Below are 17,158 nucleotides of genomic sequence, written 5' to 3' on the forward strand. Positions count from 1 at the left end.
CAGGGTCATAGAAGGTCCTTATCCAATCAGCAGGAACAGTATCTCTTCCTTTGTGCAAGGCAGAACAGGATGAGCACTCCCAGATACCTACAAAATGACTTCTAGCAGGCCACTGTGAATGTCTCTGACTAAACAAGAAACAGACTTCACGAGTGTGCCCTAAGGGACGAACCTCCTGTACAAGGTCCTGTGCTCACTGCCTTTACACAGATCAGAACAGGTTCACCATGAGCACATGTGACAGATGTGAAAGGGTCTGAATAAGCCATGGAGAACGTCATGCTGCATGTATCAGCATTCAGCATGACTGGTTTAGTGGTGGGTCAGTGATGGTCTAGGGAGACATATCCATGAAGGGACACATACAGTAGACCTCTACAGGCTAGACAACAGCACCCTGAGTGGCATTAAGTATTGGCATCTGTGGACCCAGACACTACACTGGTGCAGTGGGTCGTAGTTTCCTCCTGATACACAACAATATTCAAGATTCAAGATTAAAAAAACTATTAATCCCAGAGGGAAGATTCGGTCTTATGTGGTAACAGTATGCAGGCACTTCCTGGAGGATGAATAAATTGATACCCGTCACTGGCCCAATGCTTGCCTGACCTAAATCCAATAGAACACCTCTGGGACATTATGGTTCAGTCCATCCGACACCAATAGGTTGTACCTTAGACTGCCTGGGAGCTCAGTGATGCCCTCATCCAGCATACAAGCATGTGGGGGACATACAAACTACTAAGTACTGTTTTGAGTTACTGCAATGAACTTTCATCAAAATTGACTAACCTGCTACACCATTTTATACTTACTGATTTTAGGGTCTTTTAATTCATCTGTCTGTAGGTTGATCATTTTCATTTCCATCAAATAATGGCATCTTTTTGTCCCTAACATTACCCAGTCCATATCAGTATAGATATCAGCATAATTTTTTCCCCATTGAGAAATGTGTTCTTGGATTTTTCAAGTGCATTCAATACCGAAAAGTAAATGTGCATGAAAAGTGAATGTCACTTGATGTTAGCAAGTGAGTTGAAGCTTTATCACTGCGTTCCTGCTGCTTTTCATAGAGACTCTGGTTTGGTAAGTAAAAGTTTGTCTCACTGCATGCTCTTAGAAAAGGTTAAAGTTAATGTTTAATCAGGTTTGCTAGCTAACACTTGTAGGTAACCTTAAATAAATGGTTCATAATCTATTTGTTTAGTAACCATCAAATAGATTTATTATGACTTACTGTTACCTGGCTGCAAAGGATGAATATGTCAGTCTGAAGGGGTCATGTATCATGTATGTTGGCGGGAAGACATTCAAGTATTAGCTCTGCACATCTACTTTCTCCTTAGAATGTTTACATTTAGGTTAATTGACCTGAATTAGCTAAGGCAGAGACATATAACCTTAGGACTGTATATATTGTTCAGTGGTAGAGCAGAAACATTAAAACATTTAAGAATATTTACAATATCATAAAAATAATGCAATATAAACAAAATGCTGTGCAATCATATTGTAGTGGACACGGAAGTTTTTCAACTTCTTTTGTGAAAATAGAATAATAAAATAGTACAAGCAGGACTGCTAGATAACTTAATTCTATCCAGGTGTAGCTAATAACCTGACAACTGAATGTATATAACTAAAATCATTGTAGTGGTATCAATCTGAACATGTAACTCTCAGTAAAAGGGCTATTAAATGAATTTTCCAAGATGTTAAACTATCTCTTTAAGTAACTCAACTGTTTGTCCTGATGTTAGAACCATGATGTCATAGCAATTTGAACAGGTCTCATGCACTGTGTTCCAGTTCTCTGGGACAATGGCAATAAATTCTTTTATGTAAGTGTCATGGTTTTTATATAGCGTGATTTATCAAGTTACAGTTTAAGTATGGGCAATTTTTACCTTATTGTGTCAACCCTCAAAATTTTTTGCAGGAGTCGAATGTCATCACAGATCACACAGAGGGTCCTGTTGGGGTACTGACTGTTATACTAGATGACAACCAGCAGCCAGGCCCAAATGTCCTGTACCTTGAACCATCAAGCACTGATAACACTGGAAAATCATAATGGATGATACTACAAATCTGCCAGTTTTAGGAAACAACAACAGGTTTTGTTTTGAAAGATTGAGGAGAATGACTTGCAACAAGTTATTTCAGCCCAACCTAATTGATGCAGTGAGTAGCTTCTGATTTCTCTAACAACCATTTTTGAATACACATCCTGTGGTCGTGGAAAAGGGTCAAATTATTGGCATACATCAAGCAAAGAAAACATCTAAGGCGATAGCTGAAACTACTAAAACTGGATTAAGAACTGTCCAGTGGAAGAAGGTCATGTGCTCTGATGAGTCCAGATTTACCCTGTTCCAGAGTGATGGGAGCATCAGGGGAACAAGAGAGGTGGGTGAAGTGATGCACCCATCATACAAGGTAATTTTTCTATATTTCTATATATATCTATTTTTCTACATAATATAAATTCCCATTGCTATGTAGATGGCACCAAGCTATATATACATATATATATATATATATATATATATATATATATATATATATCTATGAAACCAGATGAAACAAATCAATTAGTCAAACCTCAAACATGTTTAGAAAACATTAAAGGCCTGAATGTCCTCTAATTTTCTACTCCTCAATTCAAAAAAATGATTCTATTTGGTCCTAAAATACTAATGACATGTTCTTTAATCATATCATTACCCAAGATGACATAGCCTCAAGTAATAATGTGAGGAATCTTGGAGTTCTCTTTGACCAGGATATATCTTTTACCTCATATATCTAGAACTGCCTTCTTCCACCGGAGATATACAGTAGTGCTAAAATTAGGAGCATCCTGTCTCAAATTGATGGTAAAAAACAAGTCCATGCATTTATTACTTATAGGCTAGACTACTGTAATTTACTATTAAAATTATGTCCCAATAAAAATTCTGACTGGAAATATCAAGAGAGATCATCTCCTACATTAGCTTCGCTCCATTAGCTCCCTGTAAAATCCAGATAGAATTTAAAATCCTCCTCCTATGAGCATGTAATTATTAAGCTCCATCTTATCTTAAAGACCTCATAGTTTCATATTTTCCCAGCAGAACACTTAACTCTCAGAGTGCAGGTCTATTTGCAGTTTCTAGAGTTTTCAAATGTAGAATTTGAGGCAAAACATTTAGCTATCAAGTCCCTCTCCTGTGAAACCATGCAGCTCCAAGTGGGATTGTTATACCAAATTCTGTATACAGTTATATTTTGTAAGGTCTTATCCTGTAAAGTGCCTTGACATTACCTTTGTTGTGATTTGGCGCTATATATATGTGTGTGTGTGTGTGTGTGTGTGTAAACTGAAGTGTTATGTTAAGGTTATTAAACTGTGAGTGGAATAATGATTGAAGGTTGGAAGGAAGGAATATCCACAGAAATAATAACTTAAACGTCATTTTTAATTGATGTTTTATCTACTATCTGTTATCTGTACTAGTTAAATTTTTAATCAAGCACAGTGTGATGGGGAATCAAGTACTATACTGCTCAAAACAATTGAATTAGTATTTAATTAGAGTATTGCATTAAGCCAATTAAACTTCACTAGTTTTGCATTTGGCCATGGTCAGTGTTACTATTGGTAGCCTGAGGCGATATGTGGAACCTACAGAGGTTGTACAGGCAATCCAACTCCTCCAGGATGGAACATCAATATGTGCCATTGCCAGAAGGTTTGATGTGTCTCCTAGAACAGTCTTAAGAGCATTGAGTAGATTCCAGGAGACAGGCAGCTACTCTAGGAGAGCTGGACAGGGCCGAACAAAGTCCTCAGCCCATTACCAGGATGAGCACTGCCAAAGTCTTACAAAAGTTTCAGCAGGCCGCTGGTATGAATCTCTCTGAACAGACTTCATGAGTGTGGCCTGAGGGCCCAACGTCCTCTAGTGGGCCCTTTGCTCACTGCCTGGCACTTTGGAGCTCAATTGGCATTTGCCATAGAAACACCACAAAACATGAAAAGATAATAAGAATATGTGAGTATGTAGGTGTTTCCAAATGTTTTCTTGTCCCTATATAATATTTTTTGAAATTTTACATTGTTCATGAAGATTATCTTGTTCTGTCAAAGACCCCAAAATCTCTTCTTATGCTGCTGATTTTAAAATAGAAATGAGAGAAACTCAATTGATTGTCCATTACGCAAGTCTCGTCTGATTCCAGCTGCCTTTAAGTCATTCCTTTCACTAATAACATATTCAATCTGCCTTCCATGTTGTGCCGGGTAACATCTGGCTGCATCCTGTATGCACTACTGTCAGTGGTCACCTTATACAACCTAACCCTACTGTACCCTATTTCTTGAAAAGGTGTGCATAGTGATTTTAAAAACTGGATTATCTGATATATGTGTACAAGTATGTGGACAATTCAAACATAATTTAGAACCATAAATTGTGTAAATTGTAAAAAGATAAATAAAAGCCTCCTTATACTGAACAGCAATGTAAAGTCTTCTGCTGCGTACAGACAAGGCAATATATTGCTATTGCCATTATTTTCAGCTCATCTACTTCATACCAAATAATGAAGTAGAAAATAAAATATAAAAAAAAAACACTTTACCACATGCAGATCACATAACACATCTGGTCTACTTACGGGAGGACCTGCAAGAGAAAAACAAAGAGGGAAAGAGAAAAAAAAATTACATTTACAGTTTATAATAATATATAGTATATTACATATAGTACAAGCATTATAAATATGTCAAATATTTTGTGGGCTGCAAAGAAAATTGCAAAGAATGGCACAATCAGTTTTAATATGCATATGTTGGTCTTTGCTGCATTATTTGGCCACTTTTACTGCAACTCAACTTCATTGTTGCTGTGCCAAGTTGAAGCATGGCATGTGTTACCGCATATTCTCTGTAGGTGGTGCTCAGTTTTCATTCACAGCACCCTGGGCATATTCAAGTTAGACCCCATATTGTGATGCATGTGCATTGCAAATATACATACAGAAAACAGTAATGTTTATGATTTATGCAACTGTACATTTTGATTATTATTTTGCATGGATATAGTGTCATATTTACTATTTTTATTTATACTATTATCATACCATATGCTATAAAGAAGGTATATTTAAAAATAAAAAGGGCTTATGAAAAACACCAAGCTTGTTAGTTTAAAGTTTAGATCTTCATTTGAGATCAAATCATTCCACCCTGTCTCCTAAAAATGAAACACATACATATTTTAATCACACAAGGTCTGTCATAATCCTGTATTTATATTGACTTTATCATACCATGTGGTGGACGTCTCTGTGTCTATGAGTTGCAATTAAAATTTTAATCTATACATTTTGCTGCTCAATACCAAACAAACATGTGATGACCATTTAAAAAAATTATTTTCTTATTTGTTCTTTTAGGGGAAAAAAAGACAAAATAATTTAAAAATAAATAAAATAATAAAATCCCGTTGCATGTTAGAATATGTCAGACAGAGTAAGTGAGCAGTATAGTCATGAGAGTATGTATGGCAAAGGGACAAACACAAACACACCACACAAAAAAAATAAAATCCTCCTGCTCTCCTGTCTCTCTCTCTGTCCCCTCTTTCACCTGTCCAATCCCGAAGCTGGTAATATCCACGCATACTGGACCATATGTAATTAATTACAGGTCACCAATCAAGAGGAGTAAACTACACCCTAAGTACACCAGGAAAAAAACACATACTCTGTCCAGGACAAAAAGTACTGCATGTTACATGCTTTGCTGCCGGACACGACACAGTTCAAACCAACATTTAAGCCAAAAAAATAAAAACACCACATTTAGTGCAGCTGCAGGAGAAGCTAGGGATGTTACCAGTTTCACAGTAAACCATATTTCCGTTTCACATTTTAATTATCACTAAAACCATGCTCGATTATAACACTGTGAAAAACTCCCCTGTTGAAGAATACAATTGTCCAGTCCAGTATCAACTAAAGTTAGCAACAGTCTCCCCAACGCATGGCCTACAGGCCTTCTACAGTACATGCTGAGCTGTGGCTGCATCTTAGAGCAGTACAAAGTGGGGTATTGGCTCTCACGTGGACCTGCTCTCCCTCTGTACTTTATGTAGATACTGAGGAGCCACCTGTATGTCCAAACATGCAGACAGTAGACTCAGTGCTTATTAGTTAATTAGCCCATTAGATTGACAGTGTGTTGACCTGTGTGATTCCTGCTTCCTGTGAACTTTGGAGAGACTGGCTAGTGCTACAGTTTAGTTAATGCTTATACTGTCTCAACATACATACAAGTCAGCATATATTTTATTCACCGTAAAAAAGAAATACACCAAGTGTCAACACAGTTATCACAAAGTTAGTAAAACTCATTCTTCCTCTTCTTCTTTTCATTTCAGCTTTTCCCTTTTAGAGGTCGCCACAGCGAATCCTCTGCCTCCATTTAACCCTATCCTCTGCATCCTCTTCTCTGACCATCCGGCCATAAATCTCCTCTTTGGTCTTCCTCTAGACTTTCTGTCTGGCAGCTTCAACAACAGAATCCGTTCACAATCTCTCCTCTGAACATGTCCAAACCACCTCAATCTGGCCTCTCTGACTTTCTTTCCAGAACATCTGACACGGTCTGTCCTTCTGATGGACTCATTCCTGATCTTCTCCATCCTCGTCACTCCCAAAGAGAACCTCAACATGTTAAGCTCTGCTATGTCCAGCTCTGCCTCCTTTCTTTTCTTCAGGGCCACTGTCTCCAAGCCGCTACCTCTGCCCCCTGTAATGTCACTATTCCACTCAGTTCCCTCTCATTCACACACACGTATTCTATCTTGCTGAGGCTAACCTTCATTTCTCTGCTTTCCAGAGCACACCTCCACCTCTCTAGATTTTCCACCACCTGCTCCCTGCTCTCGCCACAGATCACTATGTCATCTGCGAACATCATGGAGATTCCTGTCAAACCTCCACTGTCAGCCTGTCCATCACCAATGCAAACAAGAAGGGGCTCAGAGCTGATCCTTGGTGCAGACCCACCTCCACCTTGAACTCCTCTGTCACACCTATAGCTCACCTCACTACTGTCTTACAGGTCTCATACATGTTCTGCACTACTCTCACATACTTCTCTGCCACTGCAGATTTCCTCATACAATATCACAGTTCCTCTCTCGGCACTCACAACAACTGGTGGGCAGTCTGTTGACAGGGGAACTCCTGTCCTTATCAAGGCATGAGGGATATTAAGCACATAGACAGTAAGGGGCATCGGTCCAAGGAGCAAGCATTGCGGTTACAGTTACACAATTTTATAACCTGGCAGCTTCTGTTGTAGGCATGAGTGTGCAATAAGCCAAGGTAAATAGCATAGAAAAAGAAAAAGGCTGCTGACAATGTCTGATGCATTACATCTCCTTTCAATCGGTGGTTATATCAACACAAAACATTATGGAATGTTTATTATGTGGTATGGTGTTTATTCTTATGAGTTGATGATTATATATGAGTTATTTAATCAAATGTTTTGTTGCAGACCAGAAGAGCGGAGGTGAAGGTGGCTTTTAGTTGCTGACCATTTTTGCCTACTCTACAAGGAGTTTTTAAAGGACTCCTTGTAGATCCTGGAGATCAGGAAGGTAGCCTCTGTGCTTGCCCCACTCTGCCTCTGTCTCTCTGTACGTTTCTGCAGGTATCCTTGGCAGTTACTGGCCCTACCAACCTGCCCAATGTTTTTGCTGCTAGTTGTTGTTTTATGTTGGCAGATGGCCTCCCACCCTGAGCCTGGTTTGCTGGAGGTTTCTTCCTCTAAAGGGAGTTTTTCCTCTTCACTGTTACCTTGGTTTTCTGTATACAATTACACTTTGTAAGATCTTAAACCTTATACTGTAAAGTGCCTTGAGATGACTTCTGTTATAATTCGGGCACTATACAAATAACATTTACTTGTATTGCACTGACTTATCTGCTCACCAGCTTAACTTTTTAGAAGTGCCACTAAACTACCTGCATTATTAATGAGGCAGTAGCCCCACATTTTAAGAGCGTATCAGTGTTAAAAATGAGGAAAGATCCATTCAATCTGGTGACAGATTTATTGTATGATACAGGTATAACAGCTAATTTGTATACTTGTTTTTATTTCTTTATGCACACATCCCACACAGTAATACAATTTCCATGTAATGTCTAAATTTATTCATGCACCTTATTGTTATAGGACTAGAGAACAGTCAGGACCTTTGACACAAACAAAGTTGTCCACAGATTTCTTTACATGTGTACAACCAGTAGGCTGTGGCACAGTCGAAGTCGGGGGTTTTTTGGAAGTAAGTTTAAAATGTATGTTTTCCATAACGGTTTGCTGTAAAGTGGTGTAATATTAGAATTTATTTCATGAATGACAGATAATATGGATTTGTTGCACAGTACCTGGCTTTTGATGCTCAATTTTGGTTCAAGGAAAGCACAATCTGTAAAGGTTACTTGTCAGGTTTGTGATTCAACTAGCACTGGTTTTAGTCTATAAAACCTATATAACATAAAGCGAGTACATGGAAATACCTCTGCAGATTTCAGTGCCATGGTAAAGCCTGGAGACATATGTCAAACGCTTTCTGTGAGAGTATGGGTCAACTACCACCTATTTCCAGTCTTTATGTAGTTTGCATATTTCATTGACCCTAGAACAAGATAAGATAAGTTATATGGCACAAAAGTATAACTTATAAGCACAACCTGTGTATATTTACAGGTGAGAAACAACCAAGATTAAGAAGGCTGGCAGATACTTTTTTCATCCCCCTTAAATCTACCCACCTCTTCTTTAAAGCAACACTACCAGTGTTCTCCCCACTGAACTTACTCCTCCATGGAAAAGTCCCCCAGCTTCCAGCTCCATGAAGAATAAAATGGAAGGGTTGGGCTAACCATGTATGCCATGTATGTGTGGTTATTTCTTCATTAGATGATATTTCCTTTTTTAAATAATACATGAAAACATTTATATACATTCTTTTTGTAGATGATGAAATTTATCATGAAGCTGTGTGTTCAAATACACTGCTAAAAAAAAATAAAGGAACATTTTAAATACACATCAGATCTCAACGGGGAACATTCATGCTATATACTGATACGGACTGGGTAATGTGTTAGGAATAAAGGTGTTTATTGATGTTTGATGGGAATGATCAACCTACAGAGGGATGAATTCAAAGACACCCCAAAAATCAAAGTGAAAAGAATAATGTGGCAGGTTGCAGCAATCAAAATGGTACTCAGTAGTTCGTATGGCCCCAACATGCTTGAATTCATGTCTGACAATGTTGAGGCATGGTCATAATGAGACAACAGCTCACGAACAGTCTGAGGTGCAACCTGGTGGCGTTGGATGGACCCAGGCATAATGTCCAAGAGGTGTTCTATTGGATTTAGTCAGTCAATGGTATCAATGCCTTCATCCTACAGGAAGTGCCTGCATGCTTTCGTCACATGAAGCCGGACAATGTCGTGCACCAGGACCTCAGGTCTAGCTGTATGTTTAAGCATTTCATCCTGATACCCAATGGCACTCAGGGTGCCATTGTCTAGAGGTATGTATGTGTCCCCCTGGATATGCATCACTGGTTTCATAGATAAATATAGCTTTCACTGACCCACCACCAAACTGGTCATGGTGAACATCTAACATGTCATTCTAGTAGTTGTAATACATTGTGGGGAGTGGGGAAAGCAAACGCTCAAGCAAAGTTTGCTTGCTGCTGCATTCTAGGCCAGCCATTACATCCTGCTGGCTGGTGTCTCTCACTTAGGGAACATAATGTAGAGCACTTTGATCCATAGGTACTTTGTGAGCCCTGGGGTAAGTTTAAATATAGCTCATCAACTGGCGTCTGATGAAGAGCCACTGAAGCAGCATCTTTACATGCAACAAGCAGTGCGCACAACATTAAATAAACACACACACACACACACACACACACACACACACACATACACACACACACACACTGTACTGATATGTATATGGCAGGCCTTTTCTTCTGTTGGGCCTAATGCTTTCTAACTTAGCCTGCAACACCTGTTGATTCTGCTTATGTAAAGGCACTAGTTGGATGTAGCTAGAAATGCATATCTTGCATGCCAGCATGCATAGCCATTATGTCATAGTTCCCCTTTCCAGCTCCTATTAGAGTCAGTCTTTTATTTAACACTGGCTCTTGCATGTGTTTAAAGCAATTACACAACTGACTGTCTGGGAAACATTGCTACAATAGCACATACAGTAAGCAAAATGTATGCTAACTGCAAACTGCCCAAAAGTTACAAATTGTCTCTACAGCTTACTTGACCTTTTGTTAAGTAAACTGGTGTTGTGGGCAGGTGGGCTTCTTTTTGAGACTACCCGTGTCCTGGCATATGAATCCATGAATAACCTGTGGAATTTCAGCTCTGAAAATATCCCTGCCATCCTGTGCTCTCTCAGATTCCCTGCTTCTACAGTTGCCCACATAGCATTGGCCTTTGCAAATATGTCCACTGTGAGGCTTCTATTTGGTGACCACCACAGAGAGATAAAAGGAAACATGCTAGACTACATTGGAATATTATTTGTTGTTTTTTTTCCCACTCACTATTTTAATCACATCCTTGATCTTGTTTTGACATACAGTGTTGAAACTGGTCATTTAATAGTTTTTCCCCAAAGCCAGACCTTTTTTATTAGTATTATTATTTATACTGAACCTTACTTCACCCAAGAAATTTCACTACAGAATCATCTTTTATTTTAGATCCATGTACCATGACACAGAGGAGGACAGTCAACCTAACTTTACGCTAGCACAAGTGACTATCTTGTAGATAATATTGCAACCTCATTCAATACTGTTGCCCCTCTGAAAAGAACCTAGTGAGCAGGCTAGCTTCATGGTACAATTCACAAATCTGTAGCTTAAAGCAGACAACACGTAAGATGGAAAAGGGGTCGCTTTCCACACGATAAAAATCAATTAGTCAAACTTCAAGCATGCTTAAAAGACATGAAGGCATGGATGGCCTGAATTCAGACAAGACAAAGGTTAGTTTATTATGCCATCATGTGATTGGTGCAGAATTGAATTTACAACAATTGAGGAGGCTGCAGTAAAACCCTGGGTGAAGAAATCAAAAGATAAAAACAATAATTTGGTGATGTAATAAGTCATAGGCTTAATGCAATTGTTGCGAACAGAGAATCTCCAACCAAATATTTCAATTTTGTTTAGCTTACCTTAAACATTTTCACTACTTTTGCTCACAACTGAGGTAATTTGATACAAAATGTGCTATATTGTATGTTGTTTAGGATATCTACATACCAGGAAAAAAAAAGCTGAAAACACATTATAACCATTTATTGTGCTTATACCTAAATGGTACAGCAAACATATATGAATTGCCATTGCTGTACCAATTTTGGAGTACATGTTTTTATTGCATACAGTCCAAGATTGGGAGATAATGCTTGCATTCAAAGCCTCTTCGCTGCATTCAACTGCTTCTCCAGTCTTCCTCAAAGAAATGTGTGCCTTTTGTGTTTTTGTAGATATTAGATAATGAGACAAGCACTTCATAATGAGACTCTTAAGTAACAATGAGTAATAAAGTTGTTATCCAAGTGCAAGGCAGACAACTCTAACAAATATGGTTAACAGGAAAGAGGTATTTTTGCATTATTGGAAAAGTGTGTCACTTTTCAAAGCTAATCAATGCTTTTTGCTCTGAAGCAAAAAAGGGGGAAATAAAAACAACATTCTGTAAACCTTAAGATAAGGATTTTAAGTTGCAGTTATGGTAATATTGGAATGAATGTACTGAGCAGTGCATAGCTGCCAAAACATAAAACTGAATGGCCTTCACTCTGTTACAGAGAATGAAAATGGCTCCAATTTTACTGAGACCTGGAAAAATAATTTTGTACAAATTTCATGTCTTTATTTTACATTTACACAAGGCATTACGTTTCCAAAAATATGCAGATATACAGCCTTCTGAGCAAGAAAAAACACTGTGATACAAAATCTACTGATAGGCCCTAATTGTTTAGAAACCAGGTCCACTACAAGCTCAGTTTTTAAAATTTAAAATCTAATGCTGTGGAGGTGTGCAGGGGTGGCTGTGGCTCAATGGCAGCAGTTGACTGCCAATCGCAGGATTAGTGGTTCGATTCCCAGCTGCCACGTCACATACCAAAGTGTCCTTGGGCAAGATACTGAACCCCTAGTTGCCCCCGGTGAGTCAGGTCAACTGCATAGCAGCTCTGCCATCGGTGTGTGAATGTGTGTGTGCTTGTGTGTGTGAATGGGTGAATGAGATGCAGTGTAAAGCGCTTTGAGTACCAGCTAGGTAAAAAAGCGATGCATAAGTGCAGACCATTTACCATTTAATGCGTTAATGCTAGAGACTTTCTATGAATAGCTACACATGAAAACTATGTGCTGCATTCCAAGCAACAATGCCTGGGTCACCAAGGACATCAAAGCCATCCCGAGTAAATTTCTAGTTCCAGACCGATTGATATAGACATTTCATCAATAATTCAGTCTTTGGTTCTTCTGAAGACCATGGCATATATACACTGTATACAGTGTATGCAGGCATGTACAGATCAATCTGTAGAATCTGAAGTTTGTTTTGATCATGCACATGTTTTACAGTATGTCCATCAGCAGTAAAATCAAAGTTATTAAAAAGAAATCTCAAAAATGTAAATTACATTTTAAAAAGGGCTCATTTATTAGGCCCATATTGTATGTCAACAAGTGGTGTAGTGGTTACCACTGTCTCCCACAGCAAGAAAGTCCCATGTTTGCAGGGTGCCTTTCTGTGCGGAGTTTGTATGTTCTCCCCCCGTGTCTGCTTGGGTTCTCTACGGGTGCTCCAGCTTCCTCCCACCTCCAAAGACATGTATGTTAGATTAATAATCTAAATTGCCCGTACATGTGAATGTGAGTGTGAAAGGTTTTCTGTCTGCATGTCTGCCCTGTGATGGACTCGGGACCTGTCCAGGGTGTACCCAGCTCCTTGCCCAATGATGGCCTGGATGCTCCAGCATTCCCTGCAACCCTTCAGAGGACATGCTGTTACAATGATGAATAGATGGATGGATAGATGTCAACGCCATTATGTGCTTATGTACAGTCTATTTGTTGTCTTTTAGAATAACAGTATCACCAGTAGGCATAAAGCACATGAAGCCCTGAGTCAGACAAGGGGGCAGTAAAATTCCTGTGGTAAACTCTACGGTCAAAATTTATTGGACTATCTCAGTTTCCTTCCCGAACTGCCTGACAAAATAAACTATGACTGAAAAGAAATGGCAGGTCCACTGCATAACACAAATAAAATGGAAACCTCAAGGAATCAGGTTTCATACAGAGAGGCCCCAAATGAGAAAAACAGGTCTGGCCACAAAAACAGCAGTTTACCTCCAGCTTGGCAGAATTATGACATACAAGACACTCTCGCATTCCTTCATCGCACCAGCAGCACTCCTGCACTACACAGTTTCCCATTCCCCTACCATTCAAAAAGTACTAAACCTGAAAACAAATTCAAGGTTAAAAAATATATATTTTCTTATGTAGACCTTGCATTTGAGACTTCTAAAGCTAAGTATTAACATGTGACACCATGTGCAGTACAGCTTGGGAAACCTACTTCACTGCCTTCATGCACATCTTTGTTTGTCAAGTGGAAATTTAGACCTAACAGGTTTACTAGAGGAAAGACAAAGGAGAACACAAAAAAGTGCAATGATCCCCCCCATGTCTTCCCCCCATGTCTGCCAAGGTGATTCGAATTCAGTGGCACACAGTCTTGGTGCCAAGATAGAGAGTGAGTCAATTTGATGGATTTGTTCACAACATTAATACAAAATAGAGGTTTTTAATATTGTGCATATGTGTAAAGTCTTTGAAAATGTTTATATAATGGATATCTCCAAAGATGTTATACATTCACAATTCTTGAGTTTGAACAGTTCATAGTATTAACACTGCAAATAACTTCAGATGACGGACTAAGAACAGAAAAACCAATCTCTCTGAAAACAAGTTTCTAAGTTTCTATTCCTCAAATCTTACGTGGGAATGATAAAGACGCAATGCTAACGTGCGTGTATAGGAATTAGCGGAATTCTGTCTATTTTCACATTTTCTTCTTCTTTTTTATACAAAATTATACAGCAGATTGTAATGGAATCACTAATTTATATTCAAATTAAATGAAATATGATATATCTATTGTACTTCTGGATCTAAAACAGACCAGATTATTGTCTGAACACAACCCCCTCTGTAGTGAGTCTCATCATTGTCTGCGATACGTCGAACTAAGGTGGGTGATGTATGAAAATAAAGTCCTTTGGTTTAGTTTGGTTTTAAAAAAACTAAAAGGCACGTTAACTAAAAAAATTGAACAAAGTGAAATAAAGCAGTATTAGAAGGTTTGGTAAGTCTTGTAAGTAAGACTATTAATTTTTAGTCCCTGAAATGATCTTCCAAATCTGGTTTCTGTGCACCTATGATGCACTAAATGAGGCTAAATTTGATGTTTATGCTGTTGCTAGTTTCTGCAGAGTTTTAAAAGCATTTCTTTCATATGGGGCTACAAAATTGACTTTATTCTGTTGGTGTAACTCATTAAAGTGATTATTACCCTCTTCAATTTCCACCTTTAATTCCCCTGAATGAAATTTCCCCCTGCATTTACACTATTCATTGTCCAAACTCCCTATCACACACAAACCCTTTGAATCTTAAAATATGACCACCTCTACCATGTTTGCACCTATTGTCAATCATGCCATTTTTCTTAGTAGATCATCCGCAAAAGATCTACGAACAAAACATGGAATTTTCAAGACTGCGCATGGAATTTATGGTTCTCAGTTTTTTTAAGAGGAGAACTCAAGCTCATTGACCATCTTTGCTGCAAGTCTCTAATATTATTCTACTCTGCTATTATGTTCTGAAGTGTCCCTTTACTCATACTAAGATTAAATAAGAAAGCATTCTTTCTCTTCCTTAGTACTTTTTCAAATAAATGGCATCTGTGCACGAGCAGATTGCACCTGTCCTACAAAGGTAATAAATTCTGACACAATCTCAGTCACCGCAAATTGCTTTCAAGCTTGATAAATCAATAAATGTATTTCCATTGGAAAACAGCTTGAAAATATGATTTGGACAGAAAACTTTGTATACCTCAATAATGGGAGTGGGTGAGAGATTTATAGGACTGTCTGTTGGGCCACACTATTAGAAAAGTATTATAAAAAAGAAGGAGCATTTCTTGAAAGAAGACAAATTTCTCTACATTTGTAATACATAATTTGTTTGTGAAACTTGACCGAAAGCTGAGAGAGAAGAAAACGAAGAGAAAAGTTGGAAAAAGGGGGCAGAAGTTAGAGAGGTGATGTTATACAGCCACAAAGGAATGCTGATGTATCCTCAACATTCAGCAATACACCTTAATGGAGAAGGATCAAAACTGTACAAAAAAACGTTCTTTCACCACTGATGAAGACCATATTTCTACTGTACTTTTTACCTCATGATCTAGTCAATTCAGTCATATAAGTAGCATAAAACTAAAATTGCCAAATATCAAATGATAAAAAACACTCATAGTGTACAATTAGTTTAATGTCTTGAGTCCCGTTTAAAATGTGTTGTTGTTTGTGTCTGTATCTTAAAGTTATCTATACTTAAGTTAATAGAGCAAAGTTGAACAGGATTTGAATATGCTCTCCCTTCACTCCTCTTATAAAAAAGTGCTGATTTAAGCTAAATATTACAAAAAGTATAAATGTTGGAACCACATGTCATTAAAAAGCTGAAAATCTGGATATTTGCTGAAAAAAAAAAAAAAAACAGTTCCCCTGAGCTGTTCTTTGCATTTTCATGCCATTCCCTGAAATTATTTTGGTCAGAAGCAGATGGGCTAAGTGGTCTAACTGCATTTTCTTGTAGTCTGTTTCACTGTTAACTTGAAATAGTTCCACTACTCCCACATTTGGAACAGGCTCATTTTAATTATGATATAACTCATTATGGTACCAGTAGAATAAATTCAGAGGTGTACAGAAATATTTTTAAAAACTAATTTGGCAAACTGTTCAACACTGCAAACTCAACAAAAGACTTGAGAGACAAAAAGTGGATAGATTTAGACTGAACAATGACCAGACCTTAACTTTAGTGAACATGCATTTCACTTTGCTGAAGAGAAGACTGAAGTCCCCATAACAAACAACTACTGAACAGGGCTGCCATAAATGTTTGAAAACAACAATCTGCTTATCAGTACGACACAGGCCTGGTGCAGTTATTGCAAACAAATTTGCAATCAAAAAATTAAGTTTTATTTACTTTAGAAACATATGTTGCAATACTTTCATTCACTCAAACTTTGGTATATTTGATACATATGATACTTGGGTTTAAAATGTAGCAGAGCAGCTAGATAGTGTAGTGGTAAGATTGCATCCTTCTATATGGGAAACTGGCGTACCTACCTCCAGTACAGTTCCTTATGCTTGCACTGCACTGCACTGCAATTAATATTAGAATGCTTGCTGAGCAACGTGTACTAAGAGCACAGGGCTGCATCTTTGGGTTTTGCTCTCTAAGGACGCAGAGCCACCCATTCCTGAGCCCAACCCCTGACAAAAGGCTTTGTTTGCCAGCTTGGAGAATATCATGGGAGAGGAAACTTTTGTTGTATTTTCATACTCCTTATTTTGAATAAGGAGAACCATTTACACAGTTTTACAAAGTTGAATCTGATTGAACCTTTTCTACAGTGCAACATTTCGTCATCTGTGAAGGTCCTGTGTTGCCTTGCCAGGTATATATAATACTAACATCCAAAACATATAATCAAAACAGCATAAGATCCATTATAGAACATATTAGCTATTAAAAGAATCTGCATTAAAAACCAATAATATTATATTCATTCCTCATAAGCACTTTCACTTTCAGTACTTAAAGTATTTTTTGAGCTAATTCTTGGGTAACATTTTGAATGCAGGACTTTTCCTTGAAACAGAGAATTTCTATATTATGGTATTGCTACTTCA

General features: G+C 38.0%; 1 protein-coding gene across 5 annotated transcripts in view; it reads right to left on the reverse strand.

The window, feature by feature from the left end:
- col13a1 (collagen, type XIII, alpha 1) overlaps positions 1 to 17,158 on the reverse strand; it is a 133,030-nt gene that overhangs the window by 89,647 nt on the left and 26,225 nt on the right. For all 5 annotated transcript variants that reach the window (XM_026355804.1, XM_026355803.1, XM_026355807.1 and 2 more), the window contains exon 3: positions 4,672 to 4,679. In XM_026355804.1, the coding sequence (XP_026211589.1) occupies positions 4,672 to 4,679 (8 nt within the window). The remainder of the gene's footprint in view (positions 1 to 4,671; positions 4,680 to 17,158) is intronic.

The sequence above is a fragment of the Anabas testudineus genome, chromosome 15, assembly GCF_900324465.2.
Source record: "Anabas testudineus chromosome 15, fAnaTes1.2, whole genome shotgun sequence".
In the NCBI taxonomy this organism is placed as follows: Eukaryota; Metazoa; Chordata; class Actinopteri; order Anabantiformes; family Anabantidae; genus Anabas; species Anabas testudineus.